The 17,369-nt window shown below is 31.5% G+C and overlaps 1 protein-coding gene and 1 long non-coding RNA gene across 2 annotated transcripts; one reads left to right on the top strand and one right to left on the bottom strand.

Moving 5' to 3' along the window:
- Window positions 1-1,108: 1,108 nt before the first annotated feature.
- LOC109338350 (vacuolar cation/proton exchanger 2-like) lies at window positions 1,109-3,695 on the top strand. The gene is made up of 5 exons (XM_019575561.1): window positions 1,109-1,275; window positions 1,752-1,868; window positions 1,950-2,003; window positions 3,015-3,131; window positions 3,461-3,695. The coding sequence occupies exons 2-5, from the start codon at window positions 1,845-1,847 to the stop codon at window positions 3,560-3,562; spliced, it is 297 nt and encodes a 98-aa protein (XP_019431106.1). The 5' UTR covers window positions 1,109-1,275; window positions 1,752-1,844; the 3' UTR covers window positions 3,563-3,695.
- On the bottom strand, window positions 3,676-4,071 carry LOC109338351. The gene is made up of 2 exons (XR_002106543.1): window positions 4,034-4,071; window positions 3,676-3,781 (listed from the first exon to the last, which is right to left on the bottom strand). It is a non-coding gene; the product is annotated as an uncharacterized LOC109338351 (long non-coding RNA).
- Between the last annotated feature and the right edge of the window lie 13,298 nt (window positions 4,072-17,369).

A 17,369-nucleotide genomic window follows, 5' to 3' on the forward strand; every position in this document is an offset into this window, starting at 1 on the left:
GCAGATACCATTAAGTTTGTTACCCACATGTCCTTGGGTACCCTGTAGATCTGCGGGTACCCACAAATTAATTGCTAACTGAGCTAAAGTTTTCATACAACCTACCTACTATATTATGTGACAACCTTAGTACAGGTGCCATGTCACATAATTCAGTTCTGCACAACAGAATTAAGCATATTGAGTTGGACCTATACTTTGTCAGAGACAAGATCAAGTAAAACACTCTTATAGTGAAACATGTGCCCTCAGAGTCTAAAACAATAGATATCCTAACTAAGCCTCTTCTAATACCAAGATTATTTCACTCAGAAACCAGTTGCAAGTCAGAGACTACCTCAACTTGGTTCAGCACCCTCAGTTTAGGGAGTGTATAAGTGTATTAGAGAATAGGACTACGTGTTAAAAGAGTTAGTTACAAGCTAGTTAGTGGTAGTTAGTTAGGACCATAGATAGCTTACAGCAGAAGCTACTTTGCTAGCTTAGCTATAAATTCCTAATCGCACTCATTGTATCAATAATTCAATTCATTATTAAGATTCAGAGAATTCTCTCAAATTCTCTTTCTCCTTTCTTTACCTGTTTACAGTCTAACATACAATGACAGAGATGGTACACAAGCAGAATCAACATGTTTAAACATGTGATTTTCTTTCTGAATCTCATTTGTTATGTCATTTTGTCTTCAACTTTGTTTTGCATAACATGCTATGCATCCTATGTTGCAGTAGATATGTCTGGCATTTCTGCTCACTTTGGGGAGGGTGGTCTGTGTTGATCTTTAACATTGCCTCATATTTTCATCCCAGAGAAATATTTTGAAAAATAGTATATCATGCTTGCCAAGGACATTAGCTGAAAGAATAAACAAATATAGGTGGATTATTTACTAGCTGGAGAAGTTTTCCCCCTTATTCATAAGCAGAGTAATCATTTAATGCTTCAGATAACTGTTGCACTACCTTTCTGACTCTATTGCAACTTACTAATATTTTTTATAGTAATACTTGATGTTCATTATTAGGATAAGGCAAGGCTTGTTTATGCTACTTGATGTTCAATATTATTATCTTTTGGTATTTCCTATATGCTTCATGATACATTGTTGGCTCACCAAGTGGTAAACTCATATGAATTCAGGATGAGATTCAAACTGGAAACAACTCAAACAATGATGAATCTCCAGATCTTTCTAAATGGGAATCAATAATATGGCTTTCAGTTTTGACTGCTTGGATATCAATCCTGTCAGAATACTTGGTTGGCGCTATAGAGGTAGTAATGTTCACGTTTTCCTTTTTAACAAATTTGATGAAAGATTTCAAACTTGAATGTACTAATTGAAGTAGCAGTCAGCTGTTCGAAATTGTTTCTGTTTTCTTGCTACCCAGAAATATATATTTCGAATAGTATTGCTAGAAGGTAGGGAAATTTCAACTTGTTAGTCTGATCGAAATTGTTTCTGTTTTCTATCTACCCATAAATCATTTATGTTCACTAGTTAATCCTGATTTTGTCCTCAATCCATTCTTCTACTTTACCTTCTTCTTTGATCCGTGTCTATGTTTAACCATTCAAGTTCATTTTAAGTTGTTGCTTTGCTTTTTAATTGAAATTCCATTTTGTGTAGCAGATATTTTACAAGATGGATGCCTTGTCAAAGACATGTTTGTTTATGAAATTTCAGAACTATTCTTGTTAGAATAATTTTTAATAAAATAAATTTTCTTTTTTGATCAACTGTTTTACAGGGAGCATCTACTTCATGGAAAATCCCAATAGCATTTATTAGTGTCATATTGCTTCCACTGGTGGGGAACGCGGCAGAACATGGCAGTGCTATCATGTTTGCCATGAAGGATAAACTTGTAAGATTTAAGCAGTTCTTGTACTCTTTTAAAACATATCTTAAATTATATTATTCACATCGATAACTTTTATTCTTGTAGGACATTTCCTTAGGAGTAGCAATAGGGTCATCGACGCAAATTTCTATGTTTGTGGTAAGTTATTATATTATATTGATGAGATTGAAGCGCTATCTACACAGTGTCTTGTGTGTCGCTGCACATGTGCTGTAATTATGTAACCATGCATGTAACAAGGTCGGATTCATTTTTTTTGTGATATCTAGCATATAGAAGTGTACTATTACATATTTGTGGTGGATAGAATAGGCTCCAAGATTGGCATGATGGCTGAATAAAAAAGAACGCAAAATTTAGTAGGATTAACATGCAACAAAAATAGCAGGATTAATAAACCAAGTAATGAAACAGTCGAATGTTTTTGCCTTCTTCCTTTATGCAGTAGTTGATGACTTCATGCAGCAGTTGATGGCTTTATGCAGCATTAATGGCTGCTATCTACTTTTTTTCATTCATAAATCCCACTTGTGTCAGAAGTTTCATCAACAAAGAATGAGAGATTTCTTCATACAATATTCTATAACCCTCTTCCTCTTCTCTCTGTCTTTTGATTCCACAAATTTGGTGCCCATCCAGCAAAGCCAAGAAATTTTAGAATTGCCAGGAACATTAATAATTCAAGAAAAACCTTCTGATTATATGTATCTGCCCATATTTTGCATTGGATGAATAGGCACATTGTGCAAGATAAGATTAGAAATGAATGCATTAGGGAGAATATTGGAGCAGCTCCTATTATAGAAAAAATGGTAGAATCGTGCCATAGATGGTTTGGGCATGTGTGGAGGAGACTAGTAGAAGCCTCCGTAAGGAGAGTAGATCAAATGGAGGCTAACCCAATTCCTAGAGGAAGAGAGCCCAAGAAAAACCATAGGTGAAATGATTAAAAAGACATAGAGATAAATGTTTTCTCAATGAACATGATTTATGATAGAGCATTATGGCATCGTTCGATCCATGTTTCAGACCCCACCTAATGGGATAAAGGCTTGGTTGTTGTCTAATTCTTATCGGTTTTCTGCTGCACTTATCTTTTTTTATTCTGACGTTATTTGCTTCCTTCATGTTTTCCTTTTCATTATGCAGATACCATTTTGTGTGGTTGTTGCCTGGATTATGGGGATTCCTATGGACTTAAACTTTCAACTTTTTGAGACTGCAGCACTATTCCTAACTGTTATAGTTGTAGCCTTCATGTTACAGGTTTGTATCCAAAGATAAAATAAATTAAATTAAATTTGTTACAAGATTATTATGTTTAGAGGGTGAGTTCGGTGTAACAGTAAGGTTGTTGCTTAGCGACCATGAGGTCATGGGATCAAATCCTGGAAAGAGCCTCTTCGCGCTGGTGAGGATAAGACTATGTGCATATACCCTCCCATAGCCCATTAAGTGGGAGCCTCATGTATTGGATCGCCCGTTTTATAAGATTATTATGATATTAGGAGCGTAAAACATGTAGATGATGACATGATAACTCGGATTTGATGATAAAATTCTTACATTCTGACATATTTATTATGCACTTGCAGGAAGGAACTGCTAATTACTTCAAAGGACTAATGCTAGTTCTTTGCTATCTGATAGTGGCAGCTAGTTTTTATGTACATGTAGATTCTCAGCCAGTAGATTAGACTGTGTTCTGTAGGAATAATTTTTGTATTCCCTTAATTTTCTCAGCTCATTTTGGTTTTTCTGCAATGAGGTTGCAAGGATTTTCTTCTTTTCCATGATGCAAATGTGAAGAAAATAACATATTCCACTTCATATTTACTCCTTCTAGGTTGTGCTTTGTAACTATCATATAGACATGTATCTTGCTTGTTGCAATACCAATTGTTATTTTGCAAAAGCTTCAGTCTCCACTGGTGTATGCAAGAATATGGAGCACATTTTCTTTCTTAAAATATGTCACTCCATGTACTCATTATAATGTAAAGCGAATATATATTTAATTCTTATTTTACTTTTTTGACCAACAAAAAGCAGGGGTAGATGAAATGGTATATGTTTTGGAGAGAGAAGATTTGTCTCCCTATAATGGAGAATGTAAAGTAGTTTTTGGACAAATCCAATATAAATTGGTGAATTTAGTCATTGCAAACTTTCATTACATATGAGAAATACAATTATTGGTAAAATTCATTGTTATACTCTTTGAAATTGGTGGCTTGATCTCATCTCTCACATTTATGTATATGGGCATCAATTTATCATAACTTATGTGACATGATTGCTTGCTTGGAAGAAAGTGATAATCATACCCATGACGATCTTGGAGAGAATGCCAGCACCAAATTTTTTGGGGTAAATTTATGAGGTCTTTTCCATTTTCACAACCATAACCAGTTTACATTTATTTTAACTGGTCTAAGTCTGACTGAATTACATTATCTCTAAGACATTTCACTTAACCTTTCATCATCAAGACATGTAGGGATTGCAGTGGGGCTAGATGGGTTTAGGTAGTGCATTATTCAGACCTGCCTTATTGTTTCATTTTTGGACCAATATCCATGCAGATACCATTAAGTTTGTTACCCACATGTCCTTGGGTACCCTGTAGATCTGCGGGTACCCACAAATTAAAAAATATTAAAAATAATTGTGAATAATTTATGTAATTGTGTGTTTGTTTTCTAAGTAATAAACAAATGAAAAAAATTATAAAACATAGTTTAAAGTTTTAAACACAATTTAAATTGATTATTACACACAACTCATTTTACTCAAACAATCATAAAAAAAACAAAGTCACTACTTCAACCTTATGATGTAACTAGCAAGTTACCCGTGCATTTGCACGGGACGATATTTTTTGTCGCATGATTAAGAACACATATTACATGTGCATTTATGATTAAGAATATGTATGTTGCTCGTGCATTCGCATGATTAAAACCATATATGTTACTAGTGCATTCATATTGTTAAAAATTATTAATTATATATAAAATCATATGGTCAAACCATACGGTTTAACTGTTTAAATCGGATAAACCTAATATGGGTCATCTACTGAAAAAATCATCAATAAATTTATAATTTCATTATTATTTGATTCTGAAATAAGATTAGTATAAAAATAAATATTATTTAACTCTAAAATAGCTACAAACAATATGTTATGATTCATATTATTATTATTATTTTAATATTGCTATAGTAACATTATATTTTAATATTGTATAGGTATATTCCTTTTATTTTTAAATAAATCATATGTCATGAGGGCTTGAGAGATTGACACATGTCATGAGGGATTTTTTTTATTATATAAGTAAAAGAAGTTGATTTAGTAAGAACTATTTAATCAACATAACATTAAATTATTCATATCAATTAATAACATAACATCACATCACACTCCTTAACAATATAACATCAATGTTTAATGACATTACAATTATGGATTAATAATATAACATTACAATTATGATTAAAATGATATTATGCTAATATATATATATATTTAGGAATGAATAATGAGTTCAGGTATTGCGAGTCTATATACCACATTATCCGAACCCAGACTCATTCAACAGTTGGTCTCAAAATCTCGGTCTTAATCACCCACAGGTTCAAAAACACAAACTTAAATTCGACCCACTATGAGTATTATCTACGAGTACTTGTGGGTCCGGGTCACATGTTCATCCCTAAACACATGGAACTAAGAAAAAGCTTTTCCAAAGTGATTTAGGTGGAGTGGAAGTGTAGTAATGATATATACTTTGGTTAATTAAAATTAGGTGTAATTTTGATATGCTTTATCTAACTATTATTAGTAACTAAAAATATACACAATCTTATTTATTTAGTGGGTCAAAGTGATGATGTAATTCCTTTGATACTTATTATAAGGTATTTTTAACTAAATCATCCTATCAATATGAAAAGTTAATTTTCTTAATTTTTGACACATACTATAACATTACAATTTTAATCTCCTAAAATCTTCTTATAAACTTTACAAATCTATTAGCATAGAACCACATTTTTTAGAATCTCATTCTACACCTTAAAAGAAGCACCACATTAGTGAAGTATGAAGGATATGTTGTTACTTTTAACACTGGGTTTTATACCTTCATCCATTTTCTTTTTTTAGTAAAAATATTATAAGAATCCTTCCAAATTACAAATTGACATTGTGGATCACTATTTGAAAGTGTCAATATTTAACTTTTTGTATACCAAAGGATACTATTAAAACTAGAGTGTAATATCTATGTATTGACAATGTAAAAAATTTATACACAGTTAATATATTATAATTATTTATTTGTATTATTTTTATTTAAGAGTCAATATGATGAAAAATGAATATTTGATAATGCAATGATAATGTATAATACTCTTACACTTTCACTTTATATATATTTTTCTCTTAAAACTATTGTCTTTCAGACAAGATTAATTGAAAGTCTTATCAACAATACTTCCAAATATTGTTTATCCAATATTACAATTATAAGATTTTGTATTTTTTTGGATAGTATGTCAAATATATGAGTTCCATATTTGCCTATATGAAATCCATTATAAATTTTGTAATTCTGAATAAAACTATCCAACAAATGAGTTTTCAATTGGGCCGAATAATGTTATCCCTGACACATTCCACTGGATAAGCAACACTTGGAGTTAAGAAAATGCTTCTCAAAAGTGATTTAGGTGGAGTGAAAATGTAGTATAATATATACTTGGTTAATTAAAATTAGTTGAAACATTTATGTGTTTTGAGTAAGTAAAAATACATATAACCTTATTTATGATGGGAAATCTTCAGTTTTAACATTCCTCTATGAATTAAGTGAAAGAAGTATATAAGTGGGTTTGATACCACTCTTGACCTAAAACCTTAAGGCATTAGGTCTATGAGTCCAACATCTTCTATACTTTTTAGCTCATCCATTTTTATTTAATACGAGACTTCTTCATTTACACTTGGAATACCCAACAATTTATTCGGTGGGTAAAAATTATGATGTAATCCCTCTTACAATTTTATCGAAGTTATAGTAATCAATAAGAGTAGTTAATTTCCATGATTTTTTTAAAAACGTTATATAATATCACAATTTTATCATCCTGAAGTTCCCTAATTTTTTTACTGTTAATTGTTTCTCATTTACTAATGAGCGATAAATAGGAGAAAAAAAGTGTAAAACATATGTGAGGTTAATGTAAAGTTTTATATATAATCAATATATCATTTATTAGCTAACATTTATTTATATTACTTATATTAATTTAAGAGTCAATAATAATTAAATATAAATAGTAAATAATTTAGTAATAATGTAAAAAATTCTTAAACATATATATTTTTTTTGTCTACCACAATAAAAGTAGTTTAAACTTTAAATAAAGTGAAGAGTATATTTCTGTAGATGATTTGGTCAAACATAACGACTAGGCTAGATTCGTGATGAGATTAGTCATGTGCACAAGGCAATTTTTTTAGCGCTATAATAAGTAATTTTATACTTACTAGGTAAATATTAAATTATTTATATCAGATATATTCATAACCTTTATATTCTATATTTATTACTCCCCACTTATTCGAATAAAGCATTCATTTTCTCCATAATAATAGTTGCACCTTATAAGGATGATTAAATTAGAAAGAGAAATGAATTTAGGGGAATTTGGAATGTTAATATAGTTTTTTTTTTATAAGAGACTATTAATTTCTTTTATATATTTTCTTAATTTATGCAACTTTTATTCATTTCAAATCTGAGCCACTTTACATATGTGAGAGGATAAATGAAAGAATTTATATGTGGTAAAGACTAATAAAATTGTTATTTAAGAGCTTAAAATCTATGTATGATTAGTGTAAAAAATTTATAGTGTCAGCATATTATTTACTATCGATTTGTATTAATTTTGTTTGAGTATTAATAATAATTAACATATAAATGATGAATGATTTGTTGATAATGTAAAAATCACTTATATTGTACACATATTAAATCCTTATTTTAAATTTTTATTCAAGACTTATGTTTTTTCTAACGATCCTTCACCTTTCTATACCCAATAATAATGAGCTCTGGACGAATAATAAATGGGTATAAATGGGTACTATTAAAAGAGATAAGATTATAAGAAAACGTTGAGAAAGAAATCCTCCGCAACTTGATGAACACATGCAAAGAGAGAAGAGAAGTACTGTCTCCTGTATTCAAATAAAGAGGATGCAAGTGCTGTCAACAAACACAATTATTAAGACAATAATCAAACGAAGAATGGACATGATGAAAAGGATTGACTTGAGTCACAAATTTCAATGAGTCAGAAAAAAAAAGAACGTGAATAAGCTAAAATGGGTCCATGTGTGACTTTGCTATCTTCAATAAAATCCTCTCAATTAGTGTAGCCAACTATGACTTTAAGTCGTCGTAAAAGAACATTGGGCCCATTAATTTGTGTCAGAAGTCAGCCTAACGTAAGCTAAGTGCATACAATAAAGATCTTTTATTTCAAATCATGTCTCAAATATAATAATACAATAAAAATAGAAAAATAATAAATATTTAATTTTTTAATTGACGTAATATTATTTTATTGATACATAACAAGATTTGAGACACAAATTCTTATTCTTTACTACCAATAAATTGAAGGGTTTTAGTACACTATAAAGGTATTGTTAATCACAATAGTTAAGCAATCAAGAATGGAAAAATGATGGAGGTATTATATTTTTAAATGTTTGCTTTAACTTTCCAATACATGATTTCTACTTTTTATTCTATAACCAACCCAAGACCTTATTAATATTTATTTATTTATCGCATTGAAAAATTTAAACACGTGCCTTTTTTCCCTTTAGTTGAACCCATTAGTTATTGATAGAATATATCTTTAGTATTAAGGTTAAAAATAAGGCAATAACCCATTAGTTAATCTTTTTAATTCATCATCTAATTATTAGATAATAAAATTTTGAATATTTTCTTTTTACTTTCAAGACAATGAGGTATTTTTATTTAATAGTTAATTATTTATTATTGGAAGAATTTTTAGTAGGATATATTCTAACGTTGTCAAAGTTGAATTAAACGACAAATATGAATTCAGGTGGTTATCTTAGATGGCATCAGCATGAGGTTAGATATAATGAAAAATGATATTACGTATAAGAAAATGACACATGTTATAGAATAATATTTTATTTATTAATAATTAATTTATAAGTAAAATACGTTATTTTTTATGAGTAGAAAGATTTAGTTGAAAAATATATTATTTCTCGTATACAATTATATATATGCAGATGTTCAACGAAATTTAATTTTGTAAGACACACAACAGATACTAATAGAAACCGACTAAGGGAAATACAACATTGAAAATCTCTTACTTTATTAATTACGTCACTTTCTTATCGGATTATACCTTTTGTCCCAACAAGTATGTTACTTTATCTTTCTTTTATTTCTCATTTTTTTCAAAAAATACAAAGATAATATATTTAAATCATATTTTACTTTTCTAACCAATACAAAACAACATATAAATAATACAAAGTTTAAGATATATGATGTGACTTCCTTTTCAATATGTAGTTTCGTTTTTTAGTTGCTTAGGGAAATCACTACTTCAGTTATATAGAGGAAGTCACACACAACTTTCATAACAGAGTTTCAAACTACAATAGTCAAAAGTTAACTTTGAAGTGTAGAATATAAGGTTACAATCCACAATCATAATTCAAAAAGATAGTGCTGGTATGACTAATTTTAAAATGATTCATATGACATTTAAAGATAAATAATATTTTAATAAAAGTATAATCAAACACAGACCATAGTTTAATATGACTAAAGCTATTAAAGCAATTTATGACTATTCGAGAAAATGTTATAATCATAGTTTGAGCCTTATTAATTTGAGTTTACTTGTATTTGTCGGCTTATTGAACTATTAAGTCGATCATATCTGGTTTAATATATACCGAATAAGTGAGATGCAACTACTTCCACACTTTTTATATATTTATTTGTAGAACTACTTTTGGATAGATAGTTTACATTTGATCTATGTATGAATTGGAGTAAAAATGATCGATGAGCAAATATTTAGGCTCTATTTTTTTATATATAAGGAAGTACCCTTTTCCTCTAGATAGGTGTGATAATTAGGTAAAACAGAATTGGAAAGTTGAAACCTTGAAAGTTTGGCTAGGATAGAAACGGACCACTCCTAGGCTTGATTGAGCAACTGCCCTCTTGCGACTTTAATTCTCTAGTAAAAAAATGTTATTCACTATTCTCACTTACATTCGTAATATTTAAATATTAGTTAAGATTTTTAATTTTATTTAGAGATCAAATGGATAGGTATCAAAGTTTGTATGGAGTAAAATCATTATTCATCCTAATTTTTCTTAATAATAGATTTCAGAGTAATTTTAGTGAAATTATATAAACTACCTCTCACTTTTCTACGTCTACACAAACCCTATCATTTTTTTATACTTTCATTACACTGACCACCCCTACATGAGAAATAAGTGTAATTTTGTGAACAAAAAATGTGATAAATGTAATTAAGTTAAACAAAACATGATATATTGTGGAGACAAGTCCAAATAATATATGAGTCGATACCTCTTTATTATTTTTGATTCGTTATGATATAGTATAAGAGTGACTTAAACAATATCTTTTTAGAATTGTTGATGCATTTTGTAACAAAAATAATAAAGATACATTAATTTGTATATTATTTGGATTTTTCTCACAATATACCATGTTTTGTTTAAAAGATTGCACTTATTTCTCATGCAGGGTGCTCAGTGTAATGAAAGTATAAAAATTAGGGGAAGTTTACGCAGGTGTAGAAAAGTGAAGAGTGATTTGTGTAATTTCACTAAAACTCAGGAGATATCAATGTAATTAACTCTAGATTTTATGTTTGTGTTCTTTTTATGATGTTATTTATATAATTTTTAATTTCCTATTTAGATGAAGAAAAGGAAAAACTTTATTATATTCACCAACAATTGTATTATATTTACTAAAATTGTCTTTCAAAAATGAAATTAAATTATTCTCTCTTTCTGTTCAAATTGTTCTAGTAAATAATGTTTTGGTAGCAATTTCATTTTCTTTAAATACAACTTTAAAAAGGTCTTATAAATAAAATAATAAATCACAATAAAGTCTTATATAAAGGACAGAATATAATAAATATTATGCGTATAAATTGACCCGTGATATAATAGAAGCACATCATCCATCAACTCATCAATTCTCACAAAAGGCTACAATTATTGCTAGCAAACATATTAATGATGAGGGCAAAAGTTTTTGGCATGCTATTAATTTACTTGATTTTCTATTATGCTGAAACGTGATTGAGAAAGAATTAAAAGGAGTAAAAATAAAGAAAATCATTGCCCCAAAACTTAAAATCTGTGGATATATTTCCACCACGATAAATTACTCTTGGATTAATATCTAGCTCATTTTACAACACACTTCTCCGTGGTCTAACAATGAATTTGGAATTTGGATCTTCTATATTTTTTAAGATTTTATCTCAAAATCAATTGATATTAAGAGAAATAATTCAACATGTATTTAAGTCATGCCTAGGAAAACGATACAGTTGAACTAGACTTACTTTCCAACATACATCATATAGAATAGAGATTACTTATCCCAAGATTTGGTGTTCCATTATGCAACAATACTATCAAGAAGTGACAACTTCTTAAGAAAAAAAGTCATAAAAACATAAAATAATTGTTTTTGATTACTTCTTGTAATGTGATTGACTTCAGACATATACTCTTCATTTCCAAAAGTTCTCAAATACATCTAAAAGTGCTTATGTTTGCTAAAACAAGTTCATTAGCACACACAATGTTTTATATTACACTTTACAACTATAATTGCTACCACAATATTACAATTTTAGGAGTCTTTGTAACAGCATCTCAATCACATTAGCTACATTTTCCCATAATTGTGGTAAACACAATAGGCAACATCAAATATGGACCACCATTCTTCATGTTTACATGCACAACACTTTTATTTAAGTCCCCATATTGGTGTTGTAACAAAACAGAAAGCAGAAGCAGGACCTCTTGCATAAAACTAAAAGCCACCATGGACCTCTCCTTGAAAATGAAAACTGCTTTTTTGGGATGACTATTTTAAGTTGGATGGATTGTAGTGACCAGTGACCACATTGACATTGAGGATGATGTTTGGCATGCCTTTGTGGTAAATAGGAGCCTAAAATAATTAGTGGTTGGATGAGGATAAAGATGAAAAGTGACAAAATAAGTAAGATCAATTGGATGCCATTTTGGAGCTATTAACAAGTTGCTTCTAATACCGTAAAACAAACTAGCAAATTTCTTATTCCATTCAAATTCAAGAACAGCTTTAGATTTGTTAATGCTTAGAAGACATTATAGGAACCTCTTAATAATCATGAGAAATTCTAGGAACAGATTTAAATTTGTTAACATATCATATGATTAATCTTTATGTATATATAGAATACATCATTGATGAATAAAAGCATCTGAATCCATTTCTTTACATGGTATCAGAGTCAACAAAAAAACTTTTGAAAAAATGTATATGGCATACATGGTGACTGAAGTAAATGTTCTGTGATATATTCAAGAACCGAATATACTAAGAAGAAAATGCATTCACCTTGGATACTTGAGAGTGGGGAATCGAATCACATGACAAGAGATTTGCAACATCTGTGCAATGTGAGGGACATGTTTGGATGTCCTGTTGGACTTCCAAATAGACACACTGTCATCTCTACTAAGGAAGGAACAATAAAACTTTCTGATAATTTAAATCTTGAACATGTACTTATGTACCTCAGTTCAAATGCAACTTGATTTCTATATCAAAATTGTCAGATGACTCAATATGTAATGTTCAATTGGTGATTTGTGTGCTATAGAGGACCCTCTATCTTTTTTGAGAACCCCAATGAAGAAGGTATGCAAAATTTAAGGAATGAATGAGTTAGAAGTGTGGCAAAATAGGTTAGGACATCCGTCTTGGAAAAGTACTTAACTAAATTCATAAAACTGTGAGAAGTGTTAACGGAACAAAATTCATTTGCATGAGAAATTATTTTCTAGATCATGGGATAGTGTTTCAAATTTCATTTACAAGGACACCTCATCAAAATGGGAGAGTCAGATGCAAACATCGTCATATTCTCAATGTTGTACGAGCTTTACGGTTCCAAGATAATTTGCCCATTGGTGTTTTAGGAGAGTGTGTATTGATAACATGATATTTGATCAATCGCACACCAAACACAATTTAAAAGGTAAAACGACATATGAAGTGTTATTTGAACAAGAACCCTCCTACAATCACTTATGTGTGTTAGGTTCTCTATGCTTCGCTCGCAACTAACACACCAACGACGATAAATTTGAAAGTCGAAGTCGTATATGTGCCTTTGTGGGACACCCCTATGGCAACGGGGTTGGAGAGTTTATGATTTAGAGACTCGTGATTTTTTTGTTTCATGAGATGTGCGGTTCTTTGAAAACCAATTTTCATATCAGTGTTTTGAAAATAAGAAAGAAATCTCATTCTTTTCCTATTGATGATATGGTGGACATTGACGTTAATGACATGTAAACACCAACTGGCCTTGCTCTTGAAAGGGGGGTATAAGTACTGCAGCAACCACATGTGAAACTTCCGAAAATGAAGACTTTGAACATTCACCTGCAAATAATCACATGGCTGACAACTCATATGTCAGTTTTGTGATTCCAGACACCACAATGCCTAGTAATCCTGATGAAAATCCATTACTTGGATGTGAACATCATGTAAAACAATCATAAATGAGACTTCAAGGGTATGTAACAAACACAATGCAAAATTTGAGTCATTTCTCTAGTTCATCATCTCCATAACATCTTTCAGATAGTCCCTATCCTATTGCTCACTATGTAAACTATGACAAATTTTCTTTGTCACACACTCACATCCTTGAATCAATCACTATAAAAAAAGAGCCCCAATACTTTCATGGGGTAGTAAAGAATACACAATGGAGATATGCCATGCAAGCTAAAATCGATACACTAAAACGTAACAATACATGGAGCATGCAACAATTGCCTCTAAGGAAGAAAGCTCTCAGATGTAAGTGAGTATATCACATCAAGTACAACTCTGATGGCACCACCGAGCGATTTAAAGCATGTTTTGTAGTGCTTGAAAATCATCAAGAGAAAGACATCAACTACACTGAAACATACGCTCCTGTCGCGAAAATGGTAACAATGCGAACTGTTCTTGCAGTGGCAGCAACCAAATCATGGACGTACACAATGCATTTCTACATGGTGATCTCCATGATGAAGTGTTCATTCGTCTGCCTCCAATTCTTTCTGTTTCCAACAAAAACATGGTGTGTAAACTTTGAAAATCGTTGTACGGCTTAAAGCAAGCTCCACTAGTTCACTAAATTGTGTCATGCACTTGTATCTTATGGATTTAAGCAATCGTCTCTTGATTATTCTTTGTTCACCTTCATTCGAAAAGGGGTTCAACTTGTTGTTCTTGTTTATGTCGACGATCTAATCATTACTGGTAATGATTCCTCATCCATCAAATAGTTTAAAACCTACCTCAACAAATGCTTCCGCATGAAAGATCTTGACACATTGAAGTATTTTCTGGGTATTGAGGTTGCTCACAATCCTATATGTATTTTTCTTTGTCAGCGTAAGTACATGCTCGATATTATTTCTGAAGATGGCCTCCTTGGTGCTAAACCTGCAGGCACCCTATTAGAGCAAAATCACCGCCTGTCTCTTGCTACAGGAAATTTTCTTGCCAACCCTGAACACTATCATCAATTGGTTGGACGATTGATTTATCTATAATTTACATGTCTAAAGCTTTCATTTAGTGTTTACACGCTATCTCAGTTCATGCAGGAACCACAAATTGAGCACTAGGAAGCTGCCCTCATAGTGGTTCGGTTTCTTAAGGGCAGTCCTAGTCAAGGTATATTGCTTTCTCACAACTATGATCTCCAGCTTTATGGATGATGTGACTCTGACTAGGCTAGTTGTCCTCTTACATGTCACTCCGTTAATGGTTGGCTAGTCCAATTTAGTTAATTCCCTATCTCTTGGAAAACAAAGAAACAACACATTGTTTCTCGATCATCGGCTGAAGCTGAGTATCGGTCCATGATAACTACTATACGCGAGCTCACATGGTTAAAATGGATTCTTTCCGATCTTGGTATCGCTCATACCAAACCTATAATTCTTCACTATGATAGTCAAGTGGCTTGCATATCGCTAAAAATCCGGTATTTTATGAATGCGTCAAGCATATAGAAGTCAATTGTCATTTTGTTTGTAATGAAGTCTTCCACCACAATATTCTTTCAACCTATGTTTCTACTACTGCTCAACTCGCAGATATCTTCACCAAAGCTTTGGGAAAACCAAAGTTTGAATTTTCCTGGGCAAGTTGGACATTATGAATCTTCATGCTCCCACTTGAGGGGGAGTAATACCGCAAAACAACTACCAAAGTTTATTATTTCATTCAAATTCAAGTTCTTATGTACATAGAATATCTAGGATCAGATTTAGATTTGTTAATGCTTAGGAGATATTCTAGGAACCTGCTAATGATCATGAGAGATTCTAGGAGCATATTTAAATTTGTTAAGATATTATTTAGATTTTAAAGATGTTTTATGATCAATCTTTGTGTATATAGAGAACATATCATTAATGAATAAAAACATCTGAATCAATTTCTTTACCACTTCTATTTTCTTAATTTCATAGTTTTATCAGTTTGTGCCATTTGCTTAATGAGCTATGGAGCAAACTGGAAATGGTAAATAGGTTTGAACATAAGTCATTCCCATGATTAAAAATAAACAATTATTATGAAGCAGGTTGCAGCATTTAAAACTATAGTCTATAGGCTTGAACAGAAGTTATTCCTAGAATTAAAAAATGGTCCATGTGCCTAGCCTGCACCAAGACCAACCAACTTAATAGGCCACCAATGTTGTTAAATTTTCTTCAATTGTCTTATATTAAATATAAGATTGTGATTCCGTGCATGAGACTCCCAGTTACTAAGGTATAAAAACAGTAAATATGCGTAGTCTTATACCATAAGTGAAGAGATTATTTCCAAATGACATATATAAACATATGATAAAATAAATGTTGTAACTGTAGCTTGCAAAAATTCTAAATGACACAAAATAATACTTACTGGCTGAGTCACGACCAGGTCGCTCTCTTTAAGACGTTTCGTGACACTGCCTAAAATGTGCAAGCAGACTATAAACCACGCCGTCCCCAGGATAAAACAGCCCAGATCTCTGTTATCGGACAGATCTCTGTTATCGAATTTTTACTGCACTGTAAGAACCGATCCCGAATACACCCACCACAATATGGCTACCAGTGCCAATTCTCGAAATTACCCACAATATGGCTACCCGTGTCAATTCTCTTCCCACAATACTGACTACTAGTGTCAGTTCTCGAAATCCCACAATATGGCTACCTGTGCCAATTCTTTACCCACAATACTGACTACCAGTGTCAGTTCTCGAAATCCCACTTTGATTGCATGTGCCAATTCTTAAGTGCCACGGAAAGAAAGGGGGAGAAGGTTGTCGGAAATGCGTCGGCGAAGTATTAGGAGGGAGAAAGAAAAGTTGAGAGGAAATACCTTCAACTTGGTGCAAGTTATAATGATGGGAGAAAGCCTCTATTTATAACATGAGATTTTTTCCATGTTCCTCATTTCTCCAATATGGACTTTGGAGATGTTTTTTTTTTCCAAAACTCTTCTATGTGGGACTTGGGAGATGTATTTTTTCCAAAACTCTTCTATGTGGGACTTGGATGTTTTTTATATTTCACACCACCATGTTCCAACAATCCCCCACTTGAAATTAAAAAACGATTTCCGAGAATATTTGTGGTCTCAATAAGATTGTGTATAAACAAAGGTGTCATGCGACTTGAACCTTTGCATAGTGAGTAAGGTGTATTCTGTAAAGGTGTATTCTGTAAAGTCCATGCGTTAAAGGTCATGCACGTCTATCCCAGTATAGTGAACGCACTAGGCATTTATGCCCCTAAATTTCATAGGAAGCGGCCCCCACTTCCACATTCACATAGGTGAGTCTATCAGGAGTACTCCTGTAGCCTAGGTACTCCACTCCAATTGGAGTATAGATCTCATTAAGAGTTTAACTCATACTTACATATGCTGCAGGAATCATGCTTCTCATAATTTTATAGCATGTTCATTCTCATATCACTTCACAACTTGTTATTACCCATTGAACCTATTTCTTGAGATCTCCAGTCAGTTAGATCGGGTTACCATCATGAGTGATCCTCGT

The sequence above is a fragment of the Lupinus angustifolius genome, unplaced genomic scaffold, assembly GCF_001865875.1.
Source record: "Lupinus angustifolius cultivar Tanjil unplaced genomic scaffold, LupAngTanjil_v1.0 Scaffold_22_83, whole genome shotgun sequence".
NCBI lineage: Eukaryota > Viridiplantae > Streptophyta > Magnoliopsida > Fabales > Fabaceae > Lupinus > Lupinus angustifolius.